Source organism: Leucopleurus acutus (assembly GCF_964270905.1).
Source record: "Leucopleurus acutus genome assembly, chromosome: 9".
Classification (NCBI taxonomy): Eukaryota; Metazoa; Chordata; class Mammalia; order Artiodactyla; family Delphinidae; genus Leucopleurus; species Leucopleurus acutus.
In genome coordinates this window covers 19743251-19755424 of record NC_139144.1, presented here as the reverse complement: position 1 = coordinate 19755424, position 12174 = coordinate 19743251, and the positions used below count along the sequence as shown (strand labels likewise).

At 40.7% G+C, this 12174-nt stretch overlaps 1 protein-coding gene across 1 annotated transcript in view; it reads left to right on the top strand.

Moving 5' to 3' along the window:
- PIK3CG (phosphatidylinositol-4,5-bisphosphate 3-kinase catalytic subunit gamma) overlaps nucleotides 1-10875 on the top strand; it is a gene marked incomplete at its 3' end in the record, with an annotated part of 30679 nt that extends 19804 nt beyond the window's left edge. Inside the window, exon 10 of the mRNA XM_082845938.1 lies at nucleotides 10597-10875. Within this exon, the coding sequence (XP_082702064.1) occupies nucleotides 10597-10875 (279 nt within the window). The remainder of the gene's footprint in view (nucleotides 1-10596) is intronic.
- Nucleotides 10876-12174: the final 1299 nt, after the last annotated feature.

Here is a 12174-nt window from a genome sequence, read left to right as displayed (position 1 = left end):
TAAATTCCATATATATGTGTTAGCATACAGTATTTGTCTTTCTCCTTCTGACTTACTTCACTCTGTATGACAGACTCTAGGTCTATCCACCTCATTAAAAATAGCTCAATTTTGTTTCTTTTTATGGCTGAGTAATATTCCATTGTATATATGTGCCACATCTTCTTTATCCATTTATCTGATGATGGACACTTAGGTTGCTTCCATGTCCTGGCTATTGTAAATAGAGCTGCAATGAACATTTTGGTACATGACGCTTTTTGAATTATGGTTTTCTCAGGATATATGCCCAGTAGTGGGATTGCTGGGTCATATGGTAGTTCTATTTGTAGTTTTTTAAGGAACCTCCATACTGTTCTCCATAGTGGCTGTACCAATTCACATTCCCACCAGCAGTGCAAGAGTGTTCCCTTTTCTCCACACCCTCTCCAGCATTTATTGTTTCTAGATTTTTTGATGATGGCCATTCTGACTGATGTGAGATGATATCTCATTGTAGTTTTGATTTGCATTTCTCTAATGATTAATGATGTTGAGCATTTTTTCATGTGTTTGTTGGCAGTCTGTATATCTTCTTTGGAGAAACGTCTATTTAGGTCTTCTGCCCATTTTTGGATTGGGTTGTTTGTTTTTTTGTTATTAAGCTGCATGAGCTGCTTATAAATTTTGGAGATTAATCCTTTGTCAGTTGCTTCATTTGCAACTATTTTCTCCCATTCTGAGGGCTGTCTTTTGGCCTTCTGGTTTCCTTTGCTGTGCAAAAGCTTTGAAGTTTCATTATGTCCCATTTGTTTATTTTTGTTTTTATTTCCATTTCTCTAGGAGGTGGGTCAAAAAGGATCTTGCTGTGATTTATGTCATAGAGGGTTCTGCCTATGTTTTCCTCTAAGAGTTTGATAGTTTCTGGCCTTACATTTAGGTCTTTAATCCATTTTGAACTTATTTTTGTATATGGTGTTAGGGAGTGTTCTAATCTCATACTTTTACATGTAGCTGTCCAGTTTTCCCAGCACCACTTATTGAAGAGGCTGTCCTTTCTCCACTGTACATTCCTGCCTCCTTTATCAAAGATAAGGTGACCATATGTGCATGGGTTTATCTCTGGGCTTTCTATCCTGTTCCATTGATCTATCTTTCTGTTTTTGTGCCAGTACCATACTGTCTTGATTACTGTACCTTTGCAGTATAGTCTGAAGTCAGGGAGCCTGATTCCTCCAGCTCCGTTTTTCGTTCTCAAGATTGCTTTGGCTATTCGGGGTCTTTTGCGTTTCCATACAAATTGTGAAATTTTTTGTTCTACTTCTGCGAAAAATGCTAGTGGTAATTTGATAGGGATTGCATTGAATCTGTAGATTGGGTAGTAGAGTCATTTTCACATGTTGATTCTTCCAATCCAAGAACATGGTATATCTCTCCATCTATTTGTATCATCTTTAATTTCTTTCATCAGTGTCTTATAATTTTCTGCATACAGGTCTTTTGTCTCCTTGGGTAGGTTTATTCCTAGATATTTTATACTTTTCGTTGCAATGGTAAATGGGAGTGTTTTCTTTATTTCACTTTCAGATTTTTCATCATTAGTGTATAGGAATGCCAGAGATTTCTGTGCATTAATTTTGTATCCTGCTACTTTACCAAATTCATTGATTAGCTCTAGAAGTTTTCTGGTAGCATCTTTAGGATTCTCTGTGTATAGTATCATGTCACCTGCAAACAGTGACAGCTTTACTTCTTCTTTTCCAATTTGGATTCCTTTTATTTCCTTTTCTTCTCTGATTGCTGTGGTTAAAACTTCCAAAACTATGTTGAATAATAGTGGTGAGAGTGGGCAACCTTGTCTTGTTCCTGATCTTAGTGGAAATGCTTTCAGTTTTTCACCACTGAGGACGATGTTGGCTGTGGGTTTGTCATATATGGCCTTTATTATGTTGAGGAAAGTTCCCTCTGTGCCTACTTTCTGGAGGGTTTTTATCACAAATGGGTGTTGAATTTTGTCGAAAGCTTTCTCTGCATCTATTGAGATGATCGTATGATTTTTCTCCTTCAATTTGTTAATATGGTGTATCACATTGATTGATTTGCGTGTATTGAAGAATCCTTGCATTCCTGGAATGAACTCCACTTGATCATGGTGTATGATCCTTTTAATGTGCTGTTGGATTCTGTTTGCTAGTATTTTGTTGAGGATTTTTGCATCTATGTTCATCAGTGATGTCACTCTTAAGAAGGGTTTGATAGAAGTCTGGAGCCCCTACACGGTGTTGCTTTAATCTAGGAGGCCAGTTTCATCAGCCCCAGCCGGGTCACCACCATGGGCAGGGTTATCCCCAAGCCAGGACGTCCCCAGGCCCCTCATCCAGCAGGCTCAGCCCTGCCCCCAGTCTCTACACAGAGTCCTGGCTCGGATTCCGACGAACCTACATTCAGAGTCCATCTCTGCAGTGGTCTCGCTCTCACCTCAGATGCCAGGCTGTTGTAACTACTTCTGCCTCAGTTCCTCCTATTAACCTATTAACCCTGCCTGTTAACCTGCCCCTAGGCCTGAGGCCCTGCTGCCTCCTGCCGTTCGCCTTGCTGGAGACTCCCGTGCTCTCCCTAACCCAGACACAGGGACCGGGGGGCCACGGAGACTTTACCTCTGACACTCTTCTGGGGTACTCCCCAGTCCTAGGCTCTGACTGCCCTTACTCGCCTGCACGTGTATATACCTCTAACTGCCTGTACCTGGCGCCTGCCTGGCTGGGCTTTCTCAGCCTCCTGCCCCATCCTGTTTGAGTCACCAGACCCTGTTTGTCCCTGTCCAACACGGCACACCCAATTCAACACACGACTACCTCAGAGGTAGTCCACATGAGCCCAGGGAAGGCTCATGTCTTTACAGTTGAATTCCCTTCAGATATGACTGTTCCCTAATTCACCCTGATTTTTTTTTTTTTTCCTTGAGGCACGCGGGCCTCTCACTGCTGTGGCCTCTCCCGCTGCGGAGCACAGGCTCCGGTTGCATAGGCTCAGTGGCCATGGCTCACGGGCCCAGCCGCTCCGCGGCATGTGGGATCCTCCCAGACCAGGGCACAAACCCGTGTTCCCTGCATCGGCAGGCGGACTCCTAACCACTGCACCACCACGGAAGCCCTTCACCGATTTTAAAGCAATGAATCTTGCCCCACATTGACCTTGACTTCGGCACATGAAGCATTCATTCGTCCTGCATTTGCGGATTATCTACGGTGTGGCAGGCACACGGCTGGGCCCAGGTGACGCGAGCAGGGGCGTGGCCCCAGAGCTCAGCCAAAGAGATGCGCACATAGCTCTGTAGTGCAGATTTCACCAACGGTTTGCGGAGGGAGCAGTGATTCCTGTCCTGGAAGGTAGAAGAGGGCCGTGGAGTGAAGGGAATGTTTTTATCGAGGGCCTTAAGGTCCGAGTTCATCTTCATTTTTCCTGGCAGATGCAGGAAGTCAGAAAGAAGAACATGAGCGAGGGCATGACGTTAGGATTTAGTATCAGTATTTTAGGAACAAAGAGTACAGTCGTCCAGAATGGATGGAACCTAGGTATACGTGGGCGTGTGGAGTGGAATTTGAGGCGAGAAGGGAAATTTGGATCCAATTTGAAGCAGTGCATGGGCTGCATTAGGGGGTAGAGAGCCAAGCAAAAAAGTCACTTGGAGCTCAAATGATTAATCACAAATTAATGTAATGAAGGCCTATTATAAGTCAACAGGGAGATGAGTTTGTTGAATTGTTCCTAATATATTGAGTTGTTAAAGGATTTGCATCCTCTTGGGATTTACATCCTGGCCCACTAACGAGGTCGAGCTCAGCCTTCTGTATTCCAGTACTGAAGGCTCCAGTACTTCCTCCTCTCTCCACACTCTCCATCAGAAGCTGCCTTCAGAGAAGTGTCCGCATCAGCCATGGGTAGAAGCTTGCATATGTCGGCGTGATTTCTCTGCCAGAGGCAGACTTGTGTGGGCTTGTAGAATTGTTAGGACTTAGATAAGCTTGCCAAATTTTATCACTTTTCTGGAAAACATATGAGCACAAGACTGGAAACGTGGCCTTGGACTGGATTTGTGCCTTAATCCACCAGCATGCGGTGTCACTCGGTTCCTAAGATTAGACCCCTGTTACTTTTAAACATTTATCGAGATTAACCTTCTAACTGGCATCCTTCTCACAGTGTTTAGTTTCTCTTAGAGAATTGTTTTGTCTTGTAACAGAATATTATCGAGGACATTATTCACCACGTTACAAAGTGTACTTTTTATAAAGATCCTCTTGCAAAAGTTCTATCAGGTCTTAGAAAAGTTGTGCTTCTCCTAAACAAATAGATTTTTTAAATATTCTGAACATTGGATGAAGTAACTGATTCGATTTCCCTTTTGGTTGAAGATACATTTGAAGGCCACCCTTAGCAAGAATATAGGATTTGTGATGTATAGCTTTAGTCTCTTTTCCAAACCCATTGTGGATCCCTTTGCTTTTTCTACCCACTTCTAATTAATGTTCCTGTGACTTTTTTTTTTTTTTTTTTTTTTTTTTCCTGGTACGCGGGCCTCTCACTGTTGTGGCCTCTCCCGTTGCGGAGCACAGGCTCCAGACGCACAGGCTCAGCGGCCATGGCTCACGGGCCCAGCCGCTCCATGGCATATAGGATCTTCCCGGACTGGGGCACGAATCCGTGTCCCCCGCATCGGCAGGCGGACTCTCAACCACTGCGCCACCAGGGAAGCCCTGTTACTGTGACTTTTGTGTATCCAAATATTGCACCTTCAACTCTTTTTGGAACAAGGCACAAATAAACACACACACATACATACAGTCTGTTTAGAACAGTTGACTAAAGTAGAACCGTTTAATTGTACCCTTAGGTTTCTAATGAGCTTCTAGCTAAATACTTGAGAAGATGGCAGTACAGCCCTTCCCCCTGGTAGACAGAGCTAGTCTGGGAATCATTTCTAAGTCCTTAAAGATGGCAATCCTAAGTCAAACTCCACAAATGCACGTCCAAGCGTCGGACACACTCTTCTTTCAGATTTACCAGATTCCAGCATTACTAGGTCCTAATCACTGACCTTCTCTGTTTTGCCAAAATAACTTCTAAAGGCATTGCTTAGCCAACTCATTGATTTTTATTAAAAAAATGAAATTCTCTTTGATAAATCTTATTTTTTCTCCCCTGTCTCTGGGGAAGGAGACAGGGGAGAAAAACTAATAGTAATAGTAATGTGGCAGACAGAGGCTGCATTATTATTTAGGAAAAGTAGGTGGGTGAGGACATTTCTTCTCATTGATGAGTATATGTGAGTGTTGTCTCTCCCTCCTCTCAGCCTGGATTCTTTTTCTGGAGTTTCTCTTTTATGGCCCTGAGGTTACTTCCTCATTTTTGTAGCTGTGTACAGTAATATTTCACTTCCACTTTGTTTCTAGATGAGAATGGAGGTGTTTGGTTTTAAGAAAAAGTAGGACTATTCCACATGACCTTGGACTGTCTAAAGCAGCCACAGTTCATTGGTGGTTAAAAAATTAATAGACTATGCATAGAGAGGACTTTGCTTTCAGTATAGTAAACTGATAAGTTGAGACAGTGAACGAATCAAGTCAAAGTGTTGACCCTGAAATGGTAATAGTTTCCTTTGTTCTTAAGACTTAGGAGAGGGGTAGCTCTGTAAAAAGTAACCTTTCCTTTGGTACTGGTTGCTGTAATTAAGGCATTTGAATCAACTCTGAAATAAAGAGCAGATTGCCTACTATATAGGCTCAATCTACTTATTAGCTACTAATGGGTAGTGGTCCAGCCAATGACAGTAACCATGTTACACTGTTCCCCGCATTCACACTAGTTAACAAGTATCTTAAACCAAGTCCTGGACATCAGGTTCTTCCTTTCCCCCTTCTTCTCTGCTCCATAGTACAGAGCCTCAACCGGCAGCTGAGAAGGACAGGATGAGGTTGCATGTGGTCAGTGGCCGGCAGCCCCGGCAGAAGGGAAAATTCTGTTGCTACAGCCAGTAACTTCTGTGTTCTGTGCTTCCCCCCGAGCTCCCCAAGCCATATCCCCACAGCCCCTCAAACCACAGGCCTCTGCTGAGGCAGCACAGTCAGGAAGCTCAGACAGACCCTATGGCTGAGTCCAAGGGCAGAAATGAAACCCCTGGGGCTTGAGCAGGCAGAGCAAGGGCCCACCTGGGCCCCTCCTAGCGAGAGAACCATCTGCTATGTAGCCAGTGTGCTATATGCTTCCACCATCCCCCTCACCTCCTGGGGCCAGCGTCAAGACACCCCCTCCATTGACTCTGGTGGGAGTGGGGCTCATCTCCGTCCTGCCCTGGCCCAGCCCACCCCTAGGTCTCTGCTGTCTGAGGGGACTTTTTGGACAGGTGGTCTAGATGGCAAGGTGACCTCCTCAGTGATGAGAAGTGTGTGACTTCTTACACTGTCAATAATAATAGCCAACCCTTTACATAGCACTTGAATCTCACCACAATCCCGTGACACGGGTACTGCTGTTATTATTATTCTGATTCTAAGATGAGGAAACCAAGGTCCAGAGAGGTTAAGTAACTTCTCTGATGACAACCAGCTTGTCGATAATAAAGCCACGAGTTGAGTCCAGGCAGTGAGGTGTGACTGTATGCTTTTAACCCCTGCTCCACACACCTTTAAGCAAAAGATAATTAAGTCTGTACCACGTCTCTAAGTCTGCACCACCGAACAGAATTTACACAGTGTGTCTGACCAGTATGGTGCGTATGGTTAAATTTGGAGGTGAAATTTCGTTCTCACAGAAGTGACCCTTGGGTGTGAAAATTAGAATTAACCGAATAAATTCAAGCCAGCAGAAATTCTTTATCTAGGAGAGGTGGCCTTGGAGAACAACAGGACAGTTTCTTCCCTTTCATATGTCTCTCTGTGGCTACAGCGATTGGCGAATCGGTGCATTGCCACTTAAATATTTACTGAGCACTCATGGATTGGTGTTATAATGACTTGACCCCAGATTCATTTTCCTCCTCAAAATGTTCTTGTTAAAGAGTTTGACCACACAGTGGGCTCAGACAGCAGGGGATCTGCCCAGAGCCCCCAGTGTACAGAAGGCTAGAAAATAATTAAAAATCAGAATGTCCTCTAATTCAAAATCGAAAGGCATCCCCATATCTTCCCTTGTGAAAATTGTGCGAGTTGGCCAATTAATGAGACTGTTGCCTGGGGTGAAGTCTGCCCCTAGCCTGTGTAATTGCCAAGAAATGAGAGAGACCTCAGTGGGTCCTAGGGATGAGCAAAAGAAAATGATTTCCGGACGTAAGTGGAATCATTAAGAATGCAAGGGCGCTAATGCACCACAGCCGCTTCCAGGGCGCAAGAGTTGCCTGGACCAAGGCAGGAACAGCCCAAATAGTGCTGAGTCTCCTGCTCTGTGGTAAGTAAGCAGGGAGGAGATGCAGAGTTCATCTCCCCTCCAGGTAGGGAAGGGAGACGACTAACATTTACTGAATGCTCCTTATGTACCACCCTCTATGTTGAGCATTTTATATATATTCTCTGACTTAAAAAATGCCAGAATAGTCCATGGGTTTTTGTACCTGGACAGGGTGATGCGTACACAATCCAGTCTTGACATACAGAATGACACAGGCCTGACCCCCACTATCATTGGGGTTACCCTGCCACGTGCAGGTGACACAGACAAGATCATCTGAAAGCAAAATCACTATTAAATTTTTGACCGGTAAACTTATATTCTTTATTCCTATGTAAGTATTTTGTGTCCATTTACCAAAATGGGATTGTACTGCATGTGGTGTCTCATACCTGCTTTTTAAAACTCGCTTTTACATGCTTATTAAATACTCTTCTACAGGATAATTCTAGTAGTTACAGAGCTATGTAGGTACTTTCATAAACCCTTTTTATCGATCTCCGAGTGTAGGATATTTAAGTTGCTTTCCAGGTTCCACAATGTTAAACAATGTTCTAATGAACATTCTTGTAGATAAATCACTGCAAAATTATCTAAATTTTTTAAAGGTAAATCCCTAGCCTGGAAATTGCTGGGTAAAAGGATTCTGACATTTTTTAAGTCAAGTTTATTGAAGCATAGTTCAGAGAGAACGGAATTCAGCCTTTTCAGGTGTGCAGTGCTTTGAATTTTGACAAAGTTATGTAACCACCACCACAATTAAGTTATATAACATTTATAAGTATTTTAAAGCTCTTGATGCATGTTGTCAGTCGTCTGCTAGGAAAAGTATACCATCTACCATCTAGTCCCATCTACCATCAGGCTATGAAAGGTGAACATTAGAGATTATCCTTAAACATTTAAAAAAAAAAAAAGATTTTCCAATTTGGTATGTGAATGTTTCCATCTCATGTTCAGTTACATTTATTTGATTACTAATGAGGTTGCATATTTTTTCATATGTTTGCTATCTGGTTTTATGTCTTATAGTATGATAATACTATATCTTTGGCCTACATTTCTAGCCCACTGTTTATCTCTTTCTTATTGCTTTGTAAGAGCTATCGGGGGCTAGGGATGAAGAAGTGATCTGTCATGTTGCAAATGTTTTCTGTTGTCATTTGCCTCTTTTAATATTGTTTATAGCTTTTTTTTCTCAAAAATTTGAAGTTTCCGTAATCTATCTTTTCCTTATGGATTCCACCTTGGAAATCAGCTTCAGAAAGTTCTTCCTTTCTCATTCCATGATTATTTAAATATTTTCCCTTCTTCCATTTAAATGTTTAATTCTTTTGGAATTTATTTTGGTATATCACATGGGAGAAACTTTATTTTCCGCCCAAATTATGAGCCAGTTGTACCACCCCTGGTGATCAAATAATCTTTTCCCCCACTAATCTGAGTCACCTTTATTATATATTTAATATGTACTTAGATATGTCTCTGAACTTTCCATTGTGTTCCACAAAATTTCTTATCTTTTTTGGAGAAGAATAGGTACTATATCACACAGTTTTAAATATTATAGTTTTATAATGTGCTTTAATATCTAGGATAGCAAGCACTGTTTTTCGTTACTATATTTTTTCAGAATGTTCTCTCAGGCCCTACTTATCCCAGATGAACTTAAAAACATATCTGGGTTTAAATATCCAATAGGAATTTTTATTCAATTTCATTATATTTATAGATTAATCTGAGAAAAATTTTTATCTTTATAATAGTTTTATCACTGAGGAACATGCCATGTCACTCAACATGTTCAAGTTTTCTTTTACTTACTTCAGTAAATGTTTACAGTTTTTAAAAAATGGGTTCTGCATGTTTTGTGTATCTCAGGAATTTATGTATCTCAGGTGTTTATCTCAGGAATCATGGGGGTTTTGTTACCGTTATTCACAGCATCCTTCTTTTTACTTTCTAACTGGCGGCTCCTACTTATAGCATTCTATTTATTAATTTTATAAAAAGCTAGTTTAATAAAAACTAGTTACAATAGTATTTTAATTTTCTTTGTAAATACTAATTTGTACTAATTTGTAAATACTAATGATTTTACCTTCACTTTTCTGATCTTATACATTTCTTTTTCCCAGACTCATTATTCAGAATGATTGTGACTGGTAATTTCAGATCATTCTTCACATCATTTCATTTTTGTCACATGTTAAACTACATGTTACTTTTATAAAAATCAAAAGTGTGTTTTTATCCAGTACCTTATGATGAGCTACTCTTGCAAGTTTCTGATAAACCCTAGTTGCCTATGGAGTGTTATTCTCGTAACATTTTACTCAGTATTTTATTTGAAATATTTAAACCTGTAATCATTCATTTCAGTTTTCTTTAATATGCCATCTTTGCCAAATTATGATATTAAGGTTGGACTATTCTGATTTTGTAAAATTGGGAACCTTGCAACTTTTTCTTCATGTTGGAACAATTTAATTGGCATGAGCATGCCTGTTGCTTCAGAAGTGGGCTTAACTCACCTGTCACCTACTCCAAGGCTTTTAGAGAAGGCACCAGCCATAGCATTGTTGAAAGCCCTCTCTCACTCACTATTCAGAATTTATTTTAAATTCCCAAAGGTCATTCAACAATTTTGAGAGTCAGACAATGAAAAACTAATTCATCTGTTTTCTTAGTATAGGACACATTGGAAAATAAAGATGAAAACTACCTAAATCTCAAACACCACATTTCCATCCCTTCTTTGGATTCCGTTAGCTCTTGGCAAACATTATTTATGCTTACATAAAGTTATGTGATGCCTGGCTGGTGTTCAAAAACTGACTCATTCCTCTTCAGGGACTACAGAAATTTCCACCCTCATTTGCCTAGAAAAGAGATGGAAGTAAAAAGAGTAAGAAATAAGATGAAACTTACTGTATCAGTTAGTTTTCCTTGAGCACACCCTGGGTGTATGCAACCAAACTACATTTCTTCAGAGATTATAAAAGCAGTCTGTGTTCTCAAGTTTTTCATCTGAGGCAGGGGACCTGCCTTGCTTGTGATGATTTCCTCGCAGGGACAGGATAATGTCATGTAAATTGCAAAACAGCCTGCTGGTCTTCAGCCTACTTCGATGCCATAACAACAGTTAACAGCGTTTTCTTTCCCTTTATCCAGGATGTCTGCGTCAAGGCTTACCTAGCCCTTCGTCATCACACAAACCTACTCATCATCCTCTTCTCCATGATGTTGATGACAGGAATGCCCCAGTTAACCAGCAAAGAAGATATCGAATACATTCGGGACGCCCTGACAGTGGGGAAGAGCGAGGAGGATGCTAAAAAGTATTTTCTAGATCAGATTGAAGTTTGCAGAGACAAAGGATGGACTGTGCAGTTTAACTGGTTCCTACATCTTGTTCTTGGCATCAAACAAGGGGAGAAACATTCTGCCTAATACTTTGGGCTAGAATTTAAAAGCTTTAGATCTGTACGGCGGTCATCAAACTTGATTTAAAATGTCCTAGGACATTATGAAAGCTGCCACTTGAGAAATATAGCTCTTCCTCTAGCTGAACTCTTCACTGGAGAAAAATATTGGCACGTCTGACTGTTTAGGTGATGTTCAATTTCAGCCTTATTTGCAGGTTTGTTTTTTTCTCATTTGTCTCCATGATGTTGGAGAACATTCTAAGTTTAAACAGCCTAATTCCTCCCTCATTGTGGCTGATGTTTTGACTATCATACTATTGAGTACTTCTGGAAATTCTTTAGAGTAATTGGTAACATCTCTTTTCATCTGGGCTTCTTCTCATTTTGGGTTATCCTTGTGTTTCTCAAACTCTTTTCAGAAGAAAAAAATATGAGCATTGTAACCTTTGTCTCATTCCGTAAATGACACTTCCGAACAGCCCCTCCATGGCTGCAGATGTTAGCGATGTGCTAAAAGTAAGCAAAGCGAGCTAGTCTCTTCAGGGTCTTTTGTAGTTAGGTTCTCTTACCACTGAGACTCACAGACACAAACTGGAACATCTGAACCTTTGTGCCCTGGCCCTTCTCCGCTGGTCTGGTTCCAGGGTTAAGAAGAGCAAAACTTGTCTCAACTCTGCCCACAGAGCAAACTTTCAAGTGCAATTATGATAGCCTTCTCAGCACAGAAACAGGAAATAACTAAAGGGACTCATTTGGGGCCTTTATATTTCCCCCCCACACTGCCTCTCTTCTTCTTCACTTTCCACATTCTCACAGCTCTTTATGCAGAGTTGTGAAACCTTCAAGAATACCTTTACCCTAGAACTCAAAATTAGTTGAAAAGAATTTCTCCTCTAGGGATACTAGAATTTTAGGTACTTATTTGTAAAGATGTTTGCTGGAGTTTTTAAAAAGTACATTATTAAAGGAGACATTCCTGAAATTATGGATGTTTCCAAATGCCTTCATTTCAAATTTTGGTCTCAGCAGCTTTTTCTTTCTTTTTTAATGGAAGAAGATATTTAATACCTAAAACAGTTCTCCAAGTTAGGAAGAACACTACTTGCCCTAAGCATCTTGCAGTTTAAAGGACTTCTACACTCCAACACATTCTTCACATTTTCTAAAAATAATTCAAATGTCTTCTTTAGAAACTATTTTCATCTCTTAAATATTTTCTATTTATTGGAAGTGTTAACAGAGAAAGATCATTAAATTATTTATAAAATATCTTAAAATGACCTATAGTTCATACTTGACCTAGAAATAACTCTGTTAATGGTGT